The sequence below is a fragment of the Nyctibius grandis genome, chromosome 2, assembly GCF_013368605.1.
Source record: "Nyctibius grandis isolate bNycGra1 chromosome 2, bNycGra1.pri, whole genome shotgun sequence".
Taxonomy (NCBI): Eukaryota; Metazoa; Chordata; class Aves; order Nyctibiiformes; family Nyctibiidae; genus Nyctibius; species Nyctibius grandis.
The window spans coordinates 95,001,533-95,027,290 of record NC_090659.1 but is presented as its reverse complement, the minus strand read 5'-3'; the positions used below and the strand labels follow the sequence as shown (position 1 = coordinate 95,027,290).

At 41.9% G+C, this 25,758-nt stretch overlaps 1 protein-coding gene across 2 annotated transcripts in view; it reads right to left on the bottom strand.

Moving 5' to 3' along the window:
* ITM2B (integral membrane protein 2B) overlaps positions 1-23,870 on the bottom strand; it is a 29,301-nt gene extending 5,431 nt beyond the window's left edge. The window contains exons 1-4 of one of the 2 annotated variants that reach the window (XM_068422572.1): positions 23,615-23,870; positions 6,033-6,161; positions 3,725-3,928; positions 1,586-1,696 (exon numbers count right to left, since the gene is read on the bottom strand). In XM_068422572.1, coding sequence (XP_068278673.1) covers positions 1,586-1,696; positions 3,725-3,928; positions 6,033-6,161; positions 23,615-23,713 — 543 coding nt within the window. In that variant the 5' untranslated portion in view covers positions 23,714-23,870. Of the gene's footprint in view, positions 1-1,585; positions 1,697-3,724; positions 3,932-6,032; positions 6,162-23,614 lie in introns of both variants that reach the window. The other variant, XM_068422564.1, reaches the window with a different exon arrangement.
* Positions 23,871-25,758: the final 1,888 nt, after the last annotated feature.

Here is a 25,758-nt window from a genome sequence, read left to right as displayed (position 1 = left end):
AGTACTAATGACAAACTGGGAAACTAACAAGATTTTAATAGTGAAATATTTGTGTGAACTAAAAATGGAAACAAAACAGCATACACAAAATAAAAAAAATACGGGGTCACTAAGTTTCACAGACACCACCTCATCCTTATGTACAGGAAATGGAAGTGCGGTTAAATAGCCAGTCTCAAAATAGGCAGCAAAAAAGCAGCAGAGGACTGACTTGTGAAGTCATTTTTCACATGGAATTTATATACACAGACCACTCAGAAATGGCTAAAATGGTTCCTGGAGTCCTAATTCCAAAGCCTTGTTTGGAAGATGCAAACCCAAAGATGGTAGTAACAATTCTAAAGTTACAAAACCCCAGTAAAATAAAATTTAAAACACTCTCCCTGAATCTTACACACAAGTTAGCTTATCAACTCTCTTCCCCACCCGGAGTGTTTTGTTGTTCTGTAAAGAAAGCAGAAGGCTGAAAAGCAAGGTAAATACCATTTAAATCTGCATTAAAAGCATACATATGTAAGAGTTAAAAAAAAAAAAAGGATAAAGATGATTCATATTAAATTAGTAAGAGACCCCATTAGATCATCTACTTTGGCCTCCTCAATTTCACAGGCCATTACATTTCACCCAGTTACTAACAGAAGAACGTGTCCCCGTGGTGGTGACAAGCCAGCCAGCACCAGCACCACAAGCCTGGCAGTAGTGTTCAATTATCAAACCCTGCTGGGAAGCGATTAGGAGCTCCCACAACGTTACACTGAAAACTCATGTTCGGTTGTTCAGCAATTGTGGTATCTCAGTCCCTTCCACGGTCCTTGTTTTTAAGGACAACAAATCTTGTTCTGAAGGTCTGATGCTCGCAGAACCAGGAATCTGGCTATATATACTAAAAACCCTCTTGCTTAAACGGGCTTTTGCTAATCATACAATCCAAATCCTGATCACTCCTAGAAAAAACGCCCTGGAAAAAGGAAGATCCATCTCAAGGCTGCTGGAAGCCTCATGAACTGGCATGCAGTGCTAGGGCATCACACGTAGTGCCACATGTAATTTCCCTGAGCACGCACAGCAGATCCAACACACCTCATGTACATCACCCTCAAGCCACTGGACCAGTTCAAAGTAGGGGCCAACCCTAGGGCCCTATGCTTTAAACAATGCCCATGTTAAAAGGATTTCCCAGTATATCTACTTCAAGCCTCTCAGCTAACCAGTCTTACTTAGTCCAGTGCGTACATGCTTTATGGCAACTTTAGTCACAATGGATTGTAAATTAAAAAACACATAGACTACTAACAAAGAGTCCAGGTACACCACATTTACACAATTTTGTCAGCCGAATTTGTAGCACTGAAGAATAAAATCAGGTTGGTTTGCCTTCCTCTGAATTAATAATTCTTTCAGGATTGTAGTTAATTAACTAAGAAGGTTACAGACTTTTTTCCTCTCTTTGCAAAGATCTCTAGTGATCAGTTAACTAACACATGCGCCTCACGTGAACGTCAGAGTTCTGGCAAAAAAAAATAAAAATAAAAAAAAAATCTCCTTTTTCACTCTTAAGAACAAATTACTTATGATTTCACTGTACCTTAATGTTGATGAGGAGCTCCAGGAAATTTTTTGGTGGCATAACAACGGAAGTGTTCAGAGGAATCACATAGCACTTATCCAGGCTAAGGTCAAGATAGGCAGTGAGCCTCTGTTGAGGAAATATTTATTTTAATCAAAATAACGAGAACATCAGAAAATCTACATACAGACTTTGCTAATCTGCTATTGCCTCATGTTTTTCTTCAAGTTATTGTTTTGTTCAATATAAAGTCTGTCCAACAAACTCCAATATGAGGGTAGGTAAATGCAAAAGTAAAAGGCAGTCTTGATGAGAGTTTAAATCTATGACAGAGGTTTGTGCAAGGCAGCAGGCGATAAATTAGCTCAAATGCAGTACAGCAATGAAATTACAAAGGTGTATCTGAGCTGTTAGGGAATCAAGCACAGTATTCATTTATTTCTAGTGCCTGCATTTTGAAACAACAGGGCAAAAACCTTCCTCTAATCTCCATGCTTTTATATTTTGTTGTAAAGGGGAAAAGCTGCTGGTAAGAACGAAATACACAAGGAAAAAAATACTGTTACAGACAATGCAACAAAAATCCTTTTATTTTCAAAAATAATACTGACTTGAAGTGTTAATGATTATTCATAGCTGAATTATCTTTATAGTACCTGAACTGCAATATTTGCCACTATTTCATAAAAACATAGAGATAAAAGCCCAGGGAAATATCCTGATGAATCCTACGGCTCTGTTTACTGAGCTGTGTTTTACTGCATCTGTTCTTGCTAAAGGAGACATTACCTCAAGCTGCTGAAAGCTCTAACGCTGTGGACGTATATAAAATACTGAGCAGCACCAAGAGCCCAACAGTCAAAATAGTACCAGGACAGCAATCACCGGTGCAACTAATCTCATTACATGAGAGTAAGTGCTGTGCCTATGGCAAATCATCCTTGCACTGACCTTTAGAGCAAAGCCTTTAACCCGTTAAATCAAAAAGTAAATTTCTAATATTATATTGTTCCTACTCACTTCTTACATACTGGGTTTTTTTTCTGGTTTTCCCTCTTTAGAGGCTTTGCTCTAACTCTTAACAGAAGCTCCCTAAATATATTCAGGAATATTTTTAAATTACATAGCTCAAGCAAGCAAAGTTTTCCTCCAAATCTGGTTATGAATATTTGATAGATAGCACTCATTTTGCCTGGAAAATTTGAAACTCTGAAGTTTGCATAAAAAAATAGGATGCTTCCCTATTATTCTTTTTCAGCCTGGCTTAAAAAAGCTGTTCAGCGAAGACTTCAAATGTTCACAGAAATTTAGCTTTCTCAACACCAGCTGTAGAAGATTTCATTGCCATCAGACAACTTCCATCAGGCTGATACAGAAAAGAAGAGCTTCTAATTGTGTCACAGCTCTGTCGTTAATACCAAGAGCTGCAGGCCTGCCAACTGCCTTCCCAAAAATTTATTACCACGATACCTTTCAATCAAAGTTGTTTCTATAAAAAAAGGAAGAAACAGCTAAAAGTGCCTCGATACCCTGGTTCAGTGCCTTTAGGAATCACAGTAGCCTGTGGTGCACAAGGAAAATTTAGCTTCTGCTAAGCTTCCTACAGCATCTGGAAAACGAGCTCTCTTCCACAGTCCATCAGCTGGTCGCTTCCTTCCCTTTCTGCTGCTGCTTTGGGGTTTCTGAGCTATCCTATGAGAGCAACCTCTGGGAGTGCTTGAACATACCTAGTGACGTCAGATGCAATCAGCCCCTGCAAGCTGAGGTCAAAGCTGTGACAGCCCTTTCTAAACTCTCAGCGCCACAGCAGTTGCTCAAATTCTGGCTCGGTGGACTTAGCATAGCAAGAACTATATTCTCTTTACTTCCTCATACTAAGGAAAGGAAACAGCTCTAAGATTTTTCCCTTTCTAAAAACAGAACCGTATTTGCAAATGGTGGTTTACAAACTACCTCATGATGACTGTATAACGCTGTACTTTGTATGCCTGGTTAATAATTGCTTGCAACCTGCTGCTGATCAAAACGTTTCTGCTGCCTCCTCCACCCTCCACTTTCCCCCACCACAATAATTAGGGAGTACATTTATCAGGATGACTGCGGGTGAACATTTTTCAAGTTTTAAATGCTTTCAGCTTCTTCAGAAATATTTCTTACCCGGTGGAAGTCATGGACGATATCAGCAGGATCGCTATCAGCAAAATCAGGGACTGGCACACTGATAAACTCAACATCTTCCTCCTCCAGGATCTGAATATTTTGCTCAATCGTGTGGTAGCGAGCACTTTGAGCCTCTGCCCCAGGCTCAGATAAACTTAAGCCATCTTCAATGTATTTTATTCCACAGAAATACACACCACCCTGCTAAAAATAGTAAGCAATCCAGCAACAAAAACATCAGTAGCTGTGTTAGAAGTTTAAAACTAATATTCTCAAAGCACTGTGCACTGTGGAGAAGAAAATCTTGTCAGAACAGATGAAATGTTTTCCTTTTGATTTGATTCATACACCAAAGGAGCAGCCAGTTGCTCTCTACAACAGGACCATGGGCAAAACCTTCAATGTACTGAACCCAGAGGGAGTCCTTCCCTTGAATTCAAGGAAAATAGGATCCCAAAAGCAGGTTCTTAAAATCTAGTCTTCTATTTTGCATCCATTATCTGTGGCACACTGCATATTATTTTCAGAAAGACAATGAAGTTCCTACATCTATATGCATGTATATTATTATTATTAAATAATGATTTAACTGCAGTCGATAACTACAATCTGAGACATTGAAAGTGGTCAAAACCACTTTTAAAAAGCAAGCCTAACTCTGAATTTGGTCCTGCTTGCAGCAGGGGATTGGACCAGATGACTTCAGGAGTTTCCTTCCAACTTCAATTATTCTGTGAAGTTGCTTAGTTTTGCAAGGCTTCAGGAGTTTTGAAAGTCAGTTTCTAAAACACATTATTTTTTGTTTTGAACAGTTTTAAAAGACAAAAAGGTAATAAAAAGATATTAAAACAACCAATTTGTGTCCTTCCATCACAGTACACATGGCAGGTTTATCTAAATGAAGCGTAAAATAAAGTCCTGAGTCAGAGGAAGACATGTACCAAAATTATAGGCCAGATAGTTTTAGAAACATGCAACTTATGCATATGCACATATCATCAATTTGAAGTTTTACATTGAAAACATGTCTTCAGTGTAATGTTAGCTCAATTCCTGAATGTTTCCTTCAACCCAGGTCTGACTCATGAACAAGTACCACAGGATTGAATTAAACAGCACTTTTCATTTCAGCTAGCTGGCACGTGAAAGGTGGAGCACTGCAGTGCTAAGCACGGACGAAACATGCGTTAATAATACATCAGGCCTTCAGCTACTCCGTTTGTTAATCCACCAAGATATGGTATGTTGTTTAAGCAGTTTGCAACACTACTGCTCCCCTGCAAATTAGGTTAACATGATAGCCAAAGAGACTATAAACTGCAAGTTCAGCTAGAATTTCTCATGTTTAATCACTTTGCCTTCTACATTAGCAGCTACTAAAATGGTTTAAAAAAAAATCCTGGTAGCAGGGACAAGAACACAGAACTTCTACCTTATAATTATGTGCACTAACCAGTGGGCTAGAGGGATTCATGTTTTGCTTACACTCTCCCTTTCTGACCCTGTGAATCTTGCAACCCCGGCAGTTTCTGAAGGAGGGAGGGTGTGCTTGCACCACTTGGGCTACAGCCCAGCACATCCACTGCTGCCCAGTGACAATTACCAGCGAGGAAAACAACATTTAACTCGGATCTCCCATGTTTCAGGTAACTTCCCTGGCACCACTGTCTTCACAGGGCTCCTCTTGCAGCAGTGCCATTCGTTAAAGACTGAAAATACATTTTGTCAGAGGTCTAACCTTGTCAGCGTGGATTAGACGTGACAGAGCATGTTTAACCACCTTGACTGTGCTTCTCCCAAGTCCCCTGCAGGGCCTGTTTTTCTTATGTCTGTGGAGGCTACGAAGGAAGAGAGTCACTGCACTGCTTTGACAAGCAGTCCCTTTCCTGTGCGTTAGCAGTACCGCATGCCTCTAGGAAATCTGGGGTCAAACAAGGAGGCTTTCAAGGGGTTAAACTACCTCCAGTATTCAGCACTGCGGAACAGGAGAGAGAGCATGTGAAAATCTGGGGCACCACTGGGGTTCCTAAACTCACGTCCTATTTAGATATAATCCTTTCTCTGCAAACTAAGGTTTTCAGAAGTGTTGCTCCCTTTTATCTGCCAGCTTTGCTCCTGCCCTCCTCTGCCGATAGGTAACTTCAGAGCAGGCAACACATTTTGCCTTTAGAATAGCTGAAGTTTTAAGAAAGATAAAAATTGGAGCAGCTATTTGGTTTAGTCTGTTGCTCCTCTTCCCTCTTCTAAACATATAGCATAATGGAGAAAAATGCAACCCTCCCATAACAAAATGTATTTGACTTACCTGGAATGCAAAATATTTGTACAGATAGGCACCACCCAGGATCACACCAGCCAGCATAAAGGCCAACCCGAAGCACATGCACCAGCACCAGGCCCTCCTCTGCCCAACAGGCACAGCATCCTCGGGGTCCTGCAAGGCATCAGAGAGACCTTCAACGCGCTGTTCCCAAGACACGTTATGATAGCAGATACTTCAGGCCCAACAAGCACAAACATTGCATCCATCAGAAAAGGCTATACGCACTTTATTACAGTTGTTTGGAAACGTATTTTATTTTGTAAACTTTAAAACAGATCTATTTAAGCTGAGGTTTAGGAAAACTTGTACTAACAGTCACTTTTGATGCTATCGTCACTGACTAAATCAGCAGACTTAAGTCTTAAGGAAGAGAAAAATATAACAAAATCCCCTGAAGATACCTAGTAACACACAGTAAGCCACTCTGCAGACAGAAAAATATCCATTCTGAGGCAACCGCCATGCAACAACAGCAGACCGAGGAAGCCAATTCAGAAAGGCCAGATTCTTTCTCATCTTGGTATATGCAATTTAAGTGAACCTGAAGAACCAACAAAAGATCAAAGGTAGTAAGAAAAGCAAAATATATCCTTTCTTATATTGTTCCACCAGGAAGAAAGAGACTTTACCACCTCTTTGCTGGCAGAATAGTAAGAGTGGGAATGAAAAAGATGCTTTGTAAGTTGTAGTTAAAGAAGTTTTCTGCTCTAAGACAGTGTTGGCCATGCCTCACTCTATCTGCTGTGCATGTTATGAGACAGGAATGACAGGATGTTTCCCCTCTGGGGCACTGTTTGCATAACCATGCAGTCCCCACAGGCATCCTAAGCAATAAACTGCTGCTTGCAAAATCTTTCCTCTCAGCCACATCACAATGGTCTTTCCTCCCACAAGTGTTTGCATAACTCACATTCAAAAAAAACAAAACCAAACAAACAAAACCCAAACAAACAAAAAAATCCAACCAGAAAAAAAACCACTATCTTTGAGTCACCCTCTTCCAAGCCATGATAATCCTGGGAAAATCTCAGAATTCAAATAAATACAAAGCAATTCATTACCCCTTTGCAACCAAAAAAACCAAGAGGGTAGCATGATGACCAAGGTGAAATCAGTACGACCAAATAAAGAGAAAACCCCAAACCAGAAAATAGAGGAAGGGCATGACGGAAGCACCTGAGAAGGCACTGATATGTATGGTTGTCAGTCAGTGTTCTGCCTCATGTGGTTTTTTTGCAGCATTTGCTAATTAGGATTCTTTCCCACTTGAACAAAGTTGTGGGTGTAGTCTCCATGCTTCGTCCAGTGGGGAAGGAATTCCCCTCATCTGGCCGAAGCCATCCAAGCAAGTCTGACACCAAATGGTTAGGGGACCCTCCCTGTAAATGGTGGGGAGAAAGAGGCGCTTCCTGAGAATGACTCATCCCAACCACCTCTGAGAGGGAGAAGTTGTCTTGTGGAGGGACTTCTTTTCACTGATTATAGGGGAAGATTCCTTGATTAACAAACTAGGTACCTAATTCACATGTAGCTAAAATTAGGTGATGTGAAACCCACCTTTACAGTACACTGCAATTATCTTACATACAGAAGTGGCAATGCAGTTTCTTTGCCAGGCAATGGCTGCCAAAACCTGATTCAGAAACATTTAGAGTCAAACTCTGAAGATACTTCACAGATTTTGTTTTACGTTACCTTGCAAACTACACACCGCAGTAAATCAGGTTGTGAAATCTCCATCTTTGGAGGTTTTCAAGACAAAGCCATGGCTGATCTTGCTTTGGCAACCATCCTGTTTCTAAAGGGAGGTTGGACCAGATGACTTCCAGAGGCCCCTTCCAACCAACATTTCTGGGATACATTACAAGGCAAAGTGAGAGTGGCTAGAAAACAGTTGCCATGGACTGAAAAAGCAGAATGAAAAAACAAGTAATAATTTTCATAAGTTTTTGCATTACTAATTATTTAAGGAATTCAGTGTAAAGAATTACAAGATTACTAGCTGCGTGCTTTTTAACCTGGATGTTTGCAAAGACTGAGAATAGGACATAACACCCATGGTAATCTAATTAATTTTGAAGGTCAGGTTAAGATTCACTGTGGATTCTTCTATAAATCATCTCAATTATAAATCTAAACCAGGTAAAACAAGGATTTTTATTTTTATGTTGCCCTGTATCATTAGGTAACTATTTCCCTAGATATTTCAAAGCATAAAGGACACCTGACTGAAACTTTTTAAAACAGCTGTCATTTGAACTGTTGTAAGTTAATGTCAGGAAAACAGATAGCAAACTGGCTCTGGGATACACGGGCAAAATACTCCCTAGCGAAGACTATGCAGAGTATCTTTATTCTTTCCCAGTGCTGCTTTTACTCTCCCTCCCCCTTTTAATAACTCCAAGCAGAATTATCCATTCCTACATCTGGGAAACGGTGCAGCAGGCATGCACAGTGTGAACACCTACCTGGAAATGGGGATAAATGTTAAATTAATTTTGCATAGGCCACAAAAATAATCTGAAAAAAGAAAGTAACTTTTACACTTCTATCGTGCTGGGAGGAACCTGAACAACAAGTTGATCAGTATTCCATCCTAAATAATTTTGCTTTGATATATGAGATGACAGATGTAAACAATACGTTTAATACAACTCTTTAATCCTCTACCAGCAGCTAAATTTTATCATTATTACTTCTGAAGGCATCCCTAATGGTGGCACATTAACATATTTTGTATTCGTAGTTGCCTATTGCATTGATTTGTCCACCGCCTACTGAAAACAGCACACCAAATTTAGAGCAAGAGTTCAAACCCAGCTTAGCCTCTTGCTTAGGACAGTGCACGAAAGTACTGCATCTCAGTACAGAGGAACCACAAGCATTAGGTAACACTGAAAACATTTTATGCTGTTAAAGGAGAACACAGAATTGATTTCCTCTTCTGAATTTGAAAACTAAGTACACCATCAAGCAGTTTAAAACCACCTTGAATTAAAATATTATAAATAACCTACTGAAGCTAAATTATACTCATATTAGTGGCTGTCCATGGATAAGCTGGCTAAGCTTTTGTATTGTTGCCATGACAGCTTAGTTTGGGCTGAATTGACCCAAAAGAGTAATTCATCCCTGGCTATATAAATCTGACCCTCTGCACTGCAAGAGAAGAAAGTGTGACACATGCTCACCCTCCTTCCAGGTGACTCATGTTCTGAAAGAAAAAAAACATTAAGTGAAAGCAGATCCCCACTAAGAGGGACCGTGCTGAATTAGCACCTCTCCCCACATAGTTACGACTGCACTTTGTTCCCAGATAGCAGCCCCGGCTTCTGATGCCAGAGCACAACATGAGATTGCAGCCTCACTGACTAATTTTTCTCTAGGTCAGCTTTCCACTGCCAGAGATATCTGACAAAAGAAAGCAGCGTATATTTGAGGTGAAAATTGACCTCTAAAAATATGCCTCTCTACTTTTGTGAGCAGCAATAATTAATCATTGCTGTTACGGTCCTTTTCTTTCCCCTCTTGTGCTTCATCCCTACCCCATGTACTGAACTCCCTGGCGAATCCTCAACCTTATGATGATGCCACAGAACTAATCTTCTCTGATGCAAAATGCCTTAGGAGGAACTGGATGCAAGCCCAATACAGGCTTGTTTCCCTTGATGAGCTGATTGTCCTAATTGGAAAACATTTGATTAGCCTGTTTCCCATGGACAAGACATGAAACAGAAGCATCTCTCTGGCACTTGTACACTAAATCCTACCATGTTAAAATTAAACGGTTCAGAACTTCCCAACCGGAATAGCTTCAAGCTCTGCAGGAACAATTTTCCTGTAGATAGAAAATGAGAAGTACTAAATTCTCTATTATTTGAGATCGGCAAGATGCAAATCTGTCTTTTTCTCACAAAGAAGTTACAAGATGACTGCTGTTTTCAGTAGAGATCCCTTCATCGGTGACCGCAGCAGCTAAGGTAAAGCTGCACTCTGGCTCATTACTGGAACCACGAAACACTTTGGAGATGGACAAATGATGCCACAAACTATTTACCTCACAATTACAAAAAGAGAAATCTTCACAAGAACTTATTTACGACCATTAGCATTAACTGTTTTGGAGTGGATTGAAAGAAAGAAGTTAGTAACATCTAAATGCAAACATGAGCAGTTATTAACGGCCACTGGCCATATATTCTCTTGCTCTTGTCATTTCATTTTTAATGCTACTTTTTTTTTCTTCAAATAAATGCTGAATTTCAGAAGCACCAAATTCATGTTTGGGGTAACATCACAAAATTCTTCTAAGAAACTTCAATACTAAGCCACAAATGTGTTTAATTAGACTTGGTAATTATGTAAGATTTCCCCCTTGTGGCTTTTTGTACATAGTGGAATATAATTGCTTTAACATTATCAAAGTAAAGCTGTCTAAAAACTTACAAGGCACAGGTCTAGTTCATATTAAAATGGGTGAGAAGATTATCAGACCTTATTCCTCTGCAGAAATTAAGGACACATCAATGATATGATTAAAAAAAAAATTCATATTAATTAATTAGGTAAGAATCCACTTAAACCAGATACAATGGATATGCTGTGGGGAGTCCAGAATATTGTATGACTGCTGTGCACCTACGCAAAAGATAATGGCCCAAATTTTAAAATAGATACAATAGCAATAAAAATAACTTTGGGAACGGAAAATGTCTTTCAGAACCGACACGCAGTCTTTGATCCACAGAGAAACCAGATGCAGAGTATTACTGAGTAGTACAAATATCATTAAAACGTCTGCAGAATAATACACAAACTGTCCACAATTATGCATCTGAGAATAACATCTAATATATATATACACACACACACACACACACACACACACACACACACACATAGATGCTAACAATTAGCGTGGGTAGAACTGGCTGGAAGCTGTTCAGCACAGTTTTCTTCTGAGGTCCTTTGCGTGCCAGTTAGCTCACACGGATGGACAGAATGCAGTGGGGTAGATCGAGCTTCCTAAAGGCAAATATTGACCAACTGCAGCTTTAATTAGTGGAATGTGGAGAAGTTAACGATGACTCCCTAAAAGTGTTTTTTAATGTGGGAGGCTAAAGAGTCTTGAAATAAAATACTGACCAACGGCTGCGTAAACTGAATTCTGTTGGTCAGGCTTGCCTGCTCTGACTTGTAAATCTGACATCTGTAGAAAATACTCCCAAAAGACAGTCAATTTAAAATGAACTTAATTTAGAAAGAGCTCTGCATTCCTCCCATGGTATTCCTGCCTGAAGACTGCTCCAAGCCTGGTATTCTATTTATTACTTGTTGCAGATGGGAAATTAAGGCAGGCTTTTGCAAGACTCCTTACTTGGCAGACGCTGTGAATCTGGAAGGCCATCATACTGATCTGCCTCTCAAGCAGCAATTTTATGCTTCCTAATAAAATGAAATTTAAATTTTAAGTACAATAATCTTTTAAGTTGCTAGTTGGAAAAACAGACTATATACAATAGATGCTTCAGAGGTCTCTCGCTTATCACAAGGAGTGACGTACTCTTTCTACGCAGGTGAGTAGAAAACAAGCTATGGTTGTTTTATGTACAGTCGACATACATGTAGGTACAGGTTGTACAGGTTGTTTCAGATGCCTGAAAACAAGCTATGGTTGTTTTATGTACAGTCGATAACTGAACACTGCAACACTTCTGTGGCAGCACTGCCAGTTCCTGTTCTGTCAAGATGGACAGGGACTTGTCCATCTGGCCAAAGGCTATCTGCCTAAATAGCATGAAAACCAGACCTTAGTTCTGGTGTTGCTCACTGTAGTCACATAGCTCAGATAACCAAGGAGATTAATTATTTAGAATTATCTATTAGACAGCTGGTACTATTAACCTCTTCCTGTATTTCTACTATCTGTATATGTTCTATAAAATAATACTGTAAATACAAAATCTGTTGTACAGCACTAGGAAGTCCAGCAGTGAGAAGAAAATGCATTCCAAGAGATTTCCAAAGTTCAAAATCCCAGGTTATTTTTATATTAGTTGAATACTACCTTTCACCAAATGATGGGGTTTTTTTATTAAAAAATGAAGTGTCTGTCAAATGACACTTCATGGTTCAAACGTCACAACCATCATGGAATAAAAACATTAATACAAGCAGCCAGCTGAAGATCATCTTAAAAAGGGAATCAGTGCTGGTGTATAGGAAGAAAGTTGCATGTATCGGGAAAGATGGAGGTGAAGGGAGAACAAAAACACAGGAGAAAGCACACAAGAAATGGGGAGCAGGAAATAAAACTAGAGAGAAACATGGTGGAACATGATGAGTTCAATTTCTCTGCAGGAAGTCAAGGAAAATTACAACTGTAAAGTGAACATAAAGGTTGTGAATCAGCAGTTCACCCGCAGCTACGTGATAGAGGGACAATAAAAGAAGCGGTCTTGGAAGAGTAATCCTGCAACTCTTAACAGATGTGAGTAATCCTGATTTACCGAAACACTGCCTTCAACTCTGAGATAAGAGATTACAAAACTTGATAGCAGGCCAACAACTAAAGAGGATGGTTAAAGACGGAAGAAGCTTATAACTATTTAGTCTGCTGCTTGATTAAATTTGGGAGCAGTATTGTTAAGAGTGGTTATTTTTATTGTTAGCTTTGTTCTTACATGGACTAGAAAGCGGAAGGAAAAACAAAACCCCAAACACATTTCTTTAAATGGCCTGAAAGTTCTGTCTTCGTAGACCAAGCAAGGACTTTCTTCAGGTGATTCACGTGCACAGCTTTTGGCTATATCCTCACCCCAGGCCATCTACAGCAATTTTACAACTAACCACACACTATATTTTACTCTGTCTTCTTTGAACTGTGTTCCCCAAATTGTTCCTTTTCTCTCTGTCCAGTTCCAAAATCCCCCAACTCCCTTCTCTCACCACCAAACCCATTGGTTTCAAGTCTTCTTGTAATTTCCTTCTTATACTGCGTCTATGCCCTGCCATATCTTTCCCCATCCCAAAGCAGAGTTCTCTGGTCTCTGCCACGTGCAAAGCACTGGGCACAACTTACTTCCATCTCCTTCCTTCACTACTGCTACAAGATAAACCATTCACCACATCAGCGCGCTACACTCTCAGGAAGAGGAGCTGGGCTACGGCCACAGAAGTGCTGTACCTTTAGCCTGCCCCACCAGCCAACACTCCTGTGCCTCTTGTCCTGTGTTTTCACCGTAAACACTCAGGGCCAAGGACTGCCTGCCTTTCTTCTTCTGTACAGCAATTAGCACAACAGGATCTTAATACCATCTTATATTCCTTCTGAACATCAGGAAATACTTTTGTTCTTTGAGTGTGACCAAGCACTGGCACAGGTTGCCCAGTGAGGTTGTGGAGTCTCCATCCTTGGAGACACTCAAAAGCTGCCTGGACACAGTCCTGGGCAACCAGTTCTAGGAAATACTTTTGTTCTTTGAGTGTGACCAAGCACTGGCACAGGTTGCCCAGTGAGGTTGTGGAGTCTCCATCCTTGGAGACACTCAAAAGCTGCCTGGACACAGTCCTGGGCAACCAGTTCTAGGTGGCCCTGTGGTCCCTTCCAACCTCAACCCTTGTGTGATACACATTACAGTTTTTAAGTAACACACTATGCAGGAAGAGGATTAACAAATCATTTAAAAAAAAAAAAAAATCCAGGAGTGCTGGGTCTGTGCGAGACAAGTAATAAAGCTCCACACATCCTTTTTTTCCTTTGCTTTGGAGCTTTATGATTCTTCTGCCTTCTCCTCTCCCCTTGCCCACAACATAAAACTTCAACAAAACCTACAACACTTGGAAAATGCATTGTCTTTAAATGCCTGGATGCTGAATTAGAAAGTTCTTGTGCCCCTGACAGCCACCGAGATCCACCATTGCCACTGTACTGTACTGAATACAAAACGTTTTCATAAGCTTGGCTAGCGAAGAGGTGGTGGAAGCCAGTGTTTTTTATATGATATATAAATGTTGATGAATTTACCTATACATTTTCATAATTAGAATGATGGAAATCTGTTCTGCATTTCACACCTATTTTTCTCAAGTATTTTAAGAAAAGAGAAGTGTTCTGGTGCAACAGTTTGCAAGTCATAGACCAAAACATGCAGATGAAAGCTTGCACAGATACCTGTCAAGAGGTGCCTGAGGGATGTTTATTTTTTTAAAACAAGAAACCCCAAACCTAAGAGGTTACATGGGACATTTTTCAGAATACATTTTGCTTTCAGAAAACAAAATCACTACACCCTTTATGGTTACAGCATGTCAAACATGGCATTTAATTAAACTGTCCAATTCTGAAAAATGCTTCATTTTTACACGTTGCCAAAATAAACACTTTTCCCCATCTGCATTCTTTGACTTATAATTGACTTGCATTCTACCATACTCATAAAACCCATACTAAATAAATCTATAACTTTAAATGCAATATTTCTCTTGACTTTATCCTGAATTAGATCACTGTTTGAAAACAGGAACTTAGAAGGTTCCTATTCCACTTAAAATGGATCAATACTGAATTATCTTTTTGACCTTGACTGTTCCAGTTCCTGTCTCTTCCTTATCCTGCTCGCCTCTTATGTCTGAAATTTCGCTGCTTTTTTTCCTACGACTGCCTGAATCTCAGACATCAGTATGCTGGAACGCTATGTGGATTTAACCTGGATTTCTCTCAAGGCTATTTTCCCAAGCGGTGATGGCTCTTTCACCCAAGAGATCTCATTAGCATGCACATACGCACCACTGAGCCTCAGAATTTAATAACTCTATTCCCAGTTCAGCCACAGATGGTATGTCATCTCAAGCAAGCTACAAGCATTCTGTCTCAGTTTCTCTCAAAAGTAGAATCTAGCATCACAGAAACCACTCGGGAGGTCTCCAGTCCAGCCTCTTGCTCAAAAGGAGAGAGGACTCTGAAGCCTGTCCAGGTTGCTCAGGGCTCTTGTCCAGTTAGGTTTTGGACTCTAGGACTGCAACTTCAAAGCTTCTCTGGGCAACTTGCTCAGCATTCAGTTCTCCTCAGATTGAAAAATATTTTGCTTATAGCCAGTTGGAAGCTCTCCTTTTTCAATTTATGGCCACTGTCTTTTCAGTCACCTCCCCAGGTGCCAGGAGGCTGCTGTGAAGTCTCCCCACAGCCATCTCATCTCCAGGCTGAACAAGCCCCACTCCCTTGGCCACTCCTCACAGTGCATGTGCTCCAGCCCCCAACCACTGTGGTGGCCCCTGACTATCGTGGTGGCCCCTGACTATCGTGGTGGCCCCTGCTGGACTCACACCAGTTTCTCGATGTCTTTTTTTGGATCGGAAAGCTCTCAGCCTTCAGTGATGCTGGTGACTCGTGCCCAGCTGACTGTCTACCAGAAGCCCTGGGTCTTCCCTCAAGTAGATCAGCTTCAGAGCCAGGTGGTGGTCCCCAGCCTGTCCTGATGGAGGGGTGAGTCTGGTCCAGGTACAGGACTTGGCATTTATTGTTTCTGAGACTCATGAGGTTTTGTTCAGCCCGTGTAGCCTGTTGGGGTCCCTCTGAATGGCAGCCCTGTCCTCAGAAAAATGTATCTTGCTAATACGTAGTGAATTACAATGCGTAGTACCTGTACAGCAAGCAGAGCTCTCTCTGTGGAAGCCATTCTACATGCAAATACAGAATAGCACTTAACTGTAGCCCTTATGAGTATCGGCACAGAAGAGCTGACCTTAAAAGGCTTACATTTAATTACACCCTCTTTCAAGAAGAGGCTATTGTAACAGTCTGAAGGGCTTCACTACAATTAGGCTATTCAAAGCCTGAAGTGGAGCACACACTCCAGCACCCAGCACCTGGCTGCATCACACCCTGCAAAAACACCGATGCTGGCCACTGCTAAAACACCTCACCGAGCAGCAAGAGAACTTCCCAAAACTGCAAACCTTAGGCGAGGCAACTCACCACACTGTGCTGCAGCCTTGTAAAGTCACATTCAGCCTCCCACCCTGCAAAGGGTACCGCATTTTCAAATGTGTAAATGCAAGGGTTTTCTATGTAGACTGTATCTTTTAAAATAAATATCTACACCTTTGTGATTCAGCAACCATGTAAGATCCACCCCAGAGATCACTGCCCCCTCCAGTTATGATCTCCCCAGCCTACTCTTTTTACACAGTCACGCCACTGTCTCATTCTACCCTCAAAACACCAGGAAGCCACCATCAAAAGCAGGAGTTTGCTGAACCCTAGCAGGAAGACAACCATGAATTATCCAAGGATTTGCACTCATGGAACTCTATTCTTAAAATGCCTGTGGGTTTTATTTTCACATGTGTATATATACACATATATATATATATATATATATAAATATATATATATTATATACTTAATAATACATAAAATTTATAAAAATATTTGTATACACACACCCACAGACACTGTTTGGAAAGGGCAAACAAAATATCAACTTATTTTTTCCATGACCTCTATAATAACTGTCGGGCAAATATTATTTTGCCCTTTTTTTCCTGGTAAATTTGGTAAGGCTGCTGCAAAAAAGGACCCTTGCTTGTAGATGCTGCATGGATCACTCAGATAGGTGCTGGATTCTCTCTGTATGTCCATTGTGGTCCAAACCCTAGGCCATGTGATGTCTGCTGCAAAACCATTTCTGACTTCATTGCAGAGCTCAGTCTTATTAATTATCTCATTCCTTTGGTTTACCACATCTGTAAAATTAGGACAGATATCCAAGTTTTACAAATTAGCATGCTTTTCATCTGTAGATTCAAAGTAATTTCCACTGAGGATAAAAAGCAGTACATAAATAGTAAGAAGATGAATGTTGTATTATTCATATGGATCAGACTAAAACCAGATAATGCTAACCTTTGTCAATCATAGCATAAATGGGAGGGGAAAAAAAAGAAAAAAAAAAAGGAATCTATGCAATAGCTAACAGAACACACCATTACTTATCCCAGCTGTAGTTCTTATGTTTTAAATACGTTGTAATGTTTTCGGAAGCATAGAATAAAGAATATTTAAAATTACTAGGACTTTAAAATGCAATATTTGCTTTCAAAGACATTTCCTGAGACTCACAGAGAGAACTATTTTTTTGTATGTAAGCTATTTGGTGCCTGTAGCTAGTGGCTACTGGATAGAAAATATGTATAATGCTGACAAATATTCCAAAATTGCAACTGCAGAAGAGTTAACTGAAAACATTACTGGAGGTAAGTATGCTTACCATTCTTGTAAACTCCTCCCCTCAAATGCACATTAGCATCAAAAATTATTAAATTGCTGATAAGAAAAAAAATGAGAAAACACATGCAAATAACAAAGAAAATTTATTTATCTATAAAACCACAACTGCTAGATTACATTTGCAACTGTAAACATTTCATGAAAATACTTAACAGGGAAAAAAAACATATATACACATTATATTTTGAAATTAAACTTTTCTTGAAATAGACATTGGTATGTTGGATTAAATATTCATTATAATGGAAGGAGTCTAAAGCATTTCCCTTGATAATATTGTTGATTCCAAGAACATTTTCTTTCAAATGTTTGTTTTTACAGGAAAGTTCAGCATTTCATCTTGATCCACATCTTCAGAAAGGAACTAATTGAACTTTAGCTTTTCCCACTGAACAGAACTTTTGGTTCCAACAGCCTCTCTTTAAGTGGTATTTTTCATACCACTATGCAATGTTAATATCTAAACTAGTTTCTTGAAGCTTATCAGAAAGAGTTTTGCAGCACAGGAAGACAGGAGTGAACATAAGAGAAATACTTATGACATTAACTATAACAACACATTACAGCTCAGGGTAGTTTTTCTAGATATTGCACTATATAAAGCTTCATCTAATTACGGACTTTGCCACAGGACAATGTTAAGCAAAAAAAAAAAAAAAAAAAATTTCTCCAAATACATTTTTAAGGCAAGGGGCCTCAGCCAAGTGTAAGTTCGTTAATCTGAAAAGAGAAACTATTTAGAACTGCATAAAGTATTTGCATTGCCTCTATGCTCATGCCTGCACTGAATTCATATATACTGTCATGATATGTATGGACATCAGCTCTCGCTCAGAGAGCCAAAAAACATAAATGACACAAACAACTGACGAAACAGTTATCACAAAGGTCTGGTAGAATACATCCTGTTTGAAATATTAAATAGCATTCTTCTGGGAAATGGTTGCATTTCCAAACCAAAGCTTTGTGTTTGTTATTCAGGTCGGGAAGTGAAGAGAAACAGAAAAGGAAGTGAGATACGGACCAGGGACAGAACTCCCCTGTCCCACAGGTTCATGTCCATCGCTGGGCGGATGGGGATGACACAAGCTCTTCCAGATCACTTTTTGAACTTTCTAATGTCTAATTCCAAATTCCTGAACTCACTTCAAAATAGCGAGATTTTCAGAGAAGCACCACAAACTTTTAAAGGTCTTGGGGTTTTTAGTATTGTTCTCTCAATTGCTGGCAACCTCTACGGAATAGCTTTAGGAGACAAATGTCTCAAGACTACAGCGATTTTATTTTCAGGAAGCTGTGCTACTTAACCAGTAGCCCAGACTCACCATGTAAAAGGATGTAGGAGATGACATCAGCCACAACACTTCTTTTCTTCAGAAGCGTTCCTCATGAACAACCCCTGCTACAAATTTTGTTTACATAAACTCAATTTCCCTGAATTTTTATGCTTGGAGGTACCCATAAAGCCAAATAAGTAATAGAATCCTAGGTACCCTTTGAGCCTGAAACTGGAGGGTTTTCATCTGAGGTTTGGTGGCATTTCATTAAAATTTTAGCAAAGTCAGGGAGCAGAAGGGGAAGAGAATGCCTTAATCCAGAATGCTCTGACTGACAGCAGAAGCTGGTTGGTTTAATGGCCTAGTTGCGTCATGGAAAATACAGGAAAATACAAAGACTGGTCTTTCCCCAGTGGGTGACTGGTGAAAGGCCTCTATAAAATTTGCCTGGAGGAAGGCTATAAAGGGAATAAGGAAGCTCCTCCAAGAAACAAGCAAACAAACCAACCTCAAACCACCCATCTACAGACATGTCCCATAAAGTGGGAAAACCTACTTTCCTGACAGCAAAGCAATAAGCAAATGACTATTTTTAGTGTGTATACTAACATATATATAACATATAAGTTATATAGTATTTATATATATTTACACACACACACACACATAGAGTACAGCAACTGTAAAGCTAGCACCTTTATTTCAGAAACATCTAACACCAATTACACAAAATCTAAGTGTTCTTCTACATGGAAAAACAGTGCTCATTAGTTGCTCAACACTATTTCCCAGGTGGACCCCCTTACTCTGTGTTAAAAGTGCCTATTTTAGTATGCTTTGGAAAAGATTAAGCTAAACTGGAAAAAAAAAGATTAATTTTAGAGTGCAAAGTAATAATGTTCTCATAAAGAGTAAATGCATTAAGCTGCTGCTTTTAAAGTTCTTAACATCTACACTTTCACATCAAGATCGCTCTGCAGATACAGCTGTTCAAAGGTCACCTATGATACATATGTGTGAATCCACAGCTTCCGCGCACAAAGCTGTATTTCGTAGAGATGCACTGAGCTGAGCACCCCAAGAAAAAAAAAAAAATAAAAGGTTGCCACCTACCCCGGTTGAAGGGAGCAACAGCCTGAGTTACTGAGGGCCCAAAGAGCTTTGGGAATGACTTAATCTATTGAATGGACTCTGCAAAATGTCTGAAGACTTCAACTATACTCAGAACCATCTTTGGCTCTCCAAAGATCTATTGTAGGGAGAAATGTTAAAATACCATGCATTGTTCATTTGTTGGGAAACTGGGTCATAAAATACCCTATTGTACTGACAGTGAGCAAAGTGGAAAATTAAATGCGGCCTGAGAACCTTCACTAGGAGTATTCTGTATTTTGGCCAAGAATTATGGCATGGAAGTATCATCCCCACAGCAGGAGCAGAGCTGTAACAGTTGCCTATGGTAAGCATGGAGCCGCTTTCACAACACACAATAATAATGACAAGTGATTTATGCAGAGACAGGATTAGCACTCTTGATTTTTAAACTCCTTTTTAAGCAGCATACTCCAAAGCGTAACACCACTGCCTTCTGCGAAAGCTTTTTTTAAGCTGTTGTTCCCATGATACATTCCCTACTCTTCTCGCATCTTCCTCTCCTCCCTTCACCAATTGATTTCCTATTTGTGTCAGCATCAGAGGTTACTGGGTAAATTTTGGTGAGATCAGAGTACTTCTATGCCACATCACCAGCATATTTTGGCCGCAAGCACTCTTTAATAAGCCCTAGGAAGATTACCTACTTGAAAGTAATCCTGCGATGGCAGACAGAGCGGCAGTCTTCATGACATGGTGCTGGGAACAGCAGCAGAACGAGACCATCAAAGAACTAGCTCAAGCTCATTCTACAAATCTTTATTTTCCCGACATTTCTGAGTATTTGGCTTTATTCATTAATATCAACTGATTTACTAATATCTCTTGCTCAAATCTTTGGAAGTTCTTGATAATAATATTCTGAATGTGCAATTCTGCTGATCTTCTTCCATTCTTAAGTGTTTCCATTTACTTCAAGTCCAGAACATCTCCCATCTCCCAAGAGTTTCTTCATAAAAGAAAGCTTCATAAAATGTTGTGATATTTTTCATGTTCACATTTGTGATCCAGGTCTATTTACTGTCCTACAGAAACAATGTCTGTAAAGATACTGGAGAGGGCAAAACAAATGTCCCGAATATGCTGTTTTGGAGATGTGGCCTTTTTTTAATCTATGAGAATTCACTCTTCTCTATATATTTTCATATTGCCTTCAAACCTCACTTAAAGCTAAGAGGTTTCCAGCAATGAAGTGATAATGTCACTGATGTGGTTTATTTTTCCCCTGCCCTTCAAAGAACTGCATAGGCAGTAGAAGTTCCTTGTGGAGGAGGAAAAAAAAGATTTGTTTCTAATGCATTTATATTAGAGAAGGCAAAGTTCAAAGAGCGTATTCTGCACTTACCTCAAAGGTATCAAGTTTTACAATGGCCCTCGGTTCCTTTTTTCATCTGAGATCTGAGAATAAACTCCCAGACTCAAAAGATCCAAATACCTCTACAGCTACATGACATAATTTGTTTCAATATTGTTAATCCTGCATGGATTGCATAGCCTTTTCTACTAAAACTACAGATGATACTACTCTACTCAGATCTGCTTTTATTTATGCTCTAAAACACGCAAGCTCAAAAAAAGCTTAGTCGGGAGAATTTTGCACGCTGGTAGGTGTAGGTCTGCAGTTCTGCTGAGAAAAGATGGAAATGTGTCAAGGATAACGTCAAAGGCTCGATGTCCCTTAAAAGCTCATTTGCTTTTGGAATTTTCATCTACACAGAGCATCCACTCCTAGCATGCTATTTTAGGACTGTTTTAAGCCTTGTTCAGGCATGTTCATCCCCTGATAACAGTGCAAGAACTTATAAGTAGCTACTGTGAGATCAGACCACCTTTTGACCTGGTTAATAAATGTTTGCAAGTCTCATTTCTAGGCAAGGAAAGCAGTACTAATACCTGAGCAAAGTGAAGGCAGATCCTGTATCTCATCCTCAGCTGCAAGAATTTACAGCTCTGTGTTAAGGAAATCATAGTCAAGTAACACGCTTCCGTCAGTATCTGGACAGGGTCAGGAGGATTTGCTCCCCAGCGTACAATTAGCCAGATGTATTTTGTTTGTTTAGCAGTAGGAACAACAAGCTCAAATTGGTAGGCTATCTGGAAACAAACATCAACCAGGGCAGACCTGGATTCCAAGGAAGTATGAAAAACCCATGGTCTAGAACTTGTACTTTGTGTCTTGCTTACATGCTCGGTGTCAAACTGATCGCCAAACCTGGGGTCTGGAAGGAACTCCACAGCTCGAGCTGGGCCCGGGGAATCCATTACCTTCTAGAGAATGGCACTCCTGCTAGGAGCAACTAGGCACACAGATCACCTAACGTATTTCCCGTAATTGCAGGCAATTTGAGTAACGATACTGTCTCATTTGTTGTGGCACACTATTCTAAGAACTTAAATACTTTGGTCTGAGTTTTATAAATACAGTCTGTTCAGTAGAAGTGTGAAATTTCACCACTTGCTGTGCAAGAAGATGTCACTAGAAAACACCTTGTGGTCCCCCTTGGCTTTGAAATTAGTGGATTCTGCAGGTGAAGAACCTGGCCCCATGAAAAACCATCACAAAACCTACAGCGGAGCACAGCTTCATGATAAAAATTCAACAGATACTTACTGTCTTTGCAGACAAAATTTCAACACAAAGACTTAAGAAATTAAAAAACACTATCTCTTTTGCACATCTGATCTGGTAACTCAGAGGCCTGATGCACAAAAGATTGTGAAGGCCAATGAAAACAGCAAGGCATGCTGTTCATGTGCCACTGGCTACTTTCCAAGTTTTCATTCCCTTTTCAAAGAGCTTAGAGCAAATTACGCTACTCCTAATTAAAAACTGGTTTTGATTACGAGAGCACAGAAATTGCAACCAAAAACCTTTATATTCTGGGCAGTTTTGCACTTCAAAAAACTTTAAAGGCCGTTGATGTTTTGTTCTTCGTTGCTTTTTGGAGACGCGGAGGGAAGGCGACAGCGACTGGAGTCTGGATGCTGTTTTGGGGCGGGGGGAGGCAGCTCTTTGTTCCTTTATTTAAAGCAGCCCAAGTTTCACGGCGAAGTTCGCCGTTAACACCCAATCACCAGGCTCTGCAAACACGCTGCGGCACAGGCACGGCCAAACCTCCAACTCGACCCTCGCCCAGCGCTCCTTGCCCTGAAGCGCTGCAGGCTTGCGAGCTCGCTAGCAGCTTGCCGGACTTACCCCTGCGGCCGGAGGGGATTAAACGCGGTGGGAAGATCAGACGCGAGCCGCCTCCGCCACACCAACCAACTTCCGCGACCGACCCAAACACCGAAGGAACGCCCCGACCTCCCCACCGCGGGCAGCGGCTGGGGACGGGCTGCGGGAGCGGGCGGGCAGCCGGGCTCGGGTCAGCGGGGATGGGCGCCGCCGGCCCGTCCCCGCCGAACCGCGGTAACGCCGGCGAGGGCAGCCCCTTCCCGGGCCGGCCCCTCCGCTCGCCGCCACTCGCGGGTCCGGACGAGACGCCGCAAGGGAGACGAAAGCGCCTTAAAAGCCGAGTTGGACGCGGTCCAAGCGCTGTTGAGCTAAGGAAAAAAAAAAAAACCACCGCAAAAATCCCCAAAGCAGAGAGAAGCGAAGCTTTAAAGCTCGTTCTCCTGTCAGCCATTTTAGAAGCGTGAGCTGAGGGGCGGCGGGGCACACCGCTGCGCAGCTTTCCCTGTTGGCCCGCCTGCAATTTATCGCCGGGGGAATGATAAGAGCATATAAAGAATAAAACCGTCCCCAGCGCGTTCGCCTCCTCTCGGCAGCACCTCGTCGCCGGGCCGAGCGCCCAACGCCGCGCAGCGGGGCCGGCCCCAGCGGCTCGGTCCCCCGCCGCCCTCACCTTGGTGTCCGGCGGCAGGATCAGCACCTGGCTGTTCTCCTGCTCCTTCTTCGCCGCCTCCTTCTGCGCCAACGCGGAGTTGAACGACACCTTCACCATGGCCGCTACTCAACGCTCCACACGCAAGAGAAGGAGCCCGGGCCGAGCGGAGCTTCGAAAGCTGCCTCCTGCCTTGTCGCCCCGCCGCCCCTCGCTGCCGCGACGGCCGCCCCCGTCCCCTTGTCAGGCAGCGGAGGAGGCAGAGGAGAGGCGGGCCGCGGCCTGCGGAGGGGCGGGGAGAGGAGGAGGCGGTGCCTGACAGGGCGGGCGGGAAGGGGGGCGAGGTGGGGGCGGCGGGGCTGAGCCCTGTGCCAGCCCGGAGCGGTGCGGTGAGGTGACGGCGCAGCAGGGTCGGGCTAGTGCCCCTCGCAGCTGCCGTCTCGGCGGACGAGGGCTGCGGGGCCCATCTCTCTGCCGGTGCCTGGCTGTGCCCCCGGGCGGCCTCGGCTGCAGCGGCCTGGTGCCCCCAGCCTGGCCTCGGCGGGGAGCCCCGCGGGGGCCCGTCCCTTCAGCCCCGGGCCTGGCTCCTCTGCAGGGCCTTCGGGGCAGGCCCGCGCCTCGCCCCGGGCTCGGCGGCGGCCTGCCGGGCCCTGGCACGTTGCTGGCCCTGCTGTTGGGCTGGGGCCTCGCATGGGTGTGCCACCTTCCCCGGGGGACCGGGGCGGCACAAGCGGTTTAGTTCATCCGGTGCAGTGTCTGCATTTTTCGGGTTGCCATTGTAATTAGATTTTTATTAAAAGAAAATTTATGGGTGTTACGGTAGGGAACAAAATCCCGAAAACGCTATATAGGCAGTGTGAAGGTGAAGTCCGCCAGTTGTTAAAACACTGGGGAAGGATACGAGGAGTACCGGCAATCTGGGGCTGTGACCTTCCCCCTTCCTCTCCGACGCGGTGGGTGTAAGAAGCCAGGCGAACCCAACACACCATCCCAAGCAGGGTGCTCTTCAGTGAAACTACGCGATGCACGCACTTGTGTTGCAGATAAGGTTATAGTCTGCTCCGAGAAGGATTTCATTTTGGTGACTCACCTGGATAGAATTGATTTCCTGGCAAGAGATTAGCAGAGTAATGTTTCTGTCGCTCTTGGTAAGATGCCTGGCAAGCAAAATGCAGTCCTTGAGCTCAGCGGGTGCTCTGCTGCTGACTTTGGCAAAATCTGGTTTTTCTCCCTAGGGCATTAGATGGCACCACGACTGAGTTGTCCTTACACTGTGTGCCCGGTTATCTGCGTCCCTTAAAATCGTTGACGTAAAATGGCTGACAGAAAAGCTAACTAAACCTGGTTCATGCTATCATCCTAAAGTATTTTCACCTAAAGATCTATGGATAATTTAAGGATTTTTTTTTTCTGATAAACATACGAAATCCACAAAGCTAACCATGGTAATTTTACATGATCTCAAGATAAAACAGCTGATGGTACAGCTTGCACCCAAGACTGCGAATTGCCCCAGGTATTCCAGGAATTCAGTCTACCTACCTTCAAATTCAACAGAAGTTAACAGAATCATTTGCAGATATTTCACTGAAGTATAAAAAGTCATGGGTGCCAAGGAAGACAGAATACAGAGATTTCTCTAGGCACTTTCTGACCATATTTGGTATGATCCTGGAGGTTTTCCTTTGGTAGGAACTTTCATAAAAAGTATTTGAGCATTCTACATGAAAGCCATAAAGTACTTTAATAAGGCTATCATAAGCTACAGTTTCCCAGGCTGCTACTATGGATTTTTAAATTTTTTTTTGGAAGTGGGAGTTTATTGTCCCACTCCCAGATTGAGAAAAGCACCGGGTGACACCTCTTCTCCCATTTCAACGGGAATCCGTGTGGGTGCATTGTGTATTCGGGACAATATTTAGCATGTAAAGGCTGCAGTTCAGAGTTTTGCTTTGCTTTGTTCTCCTTGTTGACATCTTCAGATATTCCTCATAGAAAGATGTAAAAGACAGTCAAGGCTAAGGCATGGCATTTTGTTATCTATGTTAAAGTATATCTACCTCTTTCCCCAGGCAGCATACACGCTTATCTTTCCAGATCAAATATACTCTGTCGGCTTCTTGAATCATGTTTAGAAATCACGGCGGCTTACCACACCTAGATTA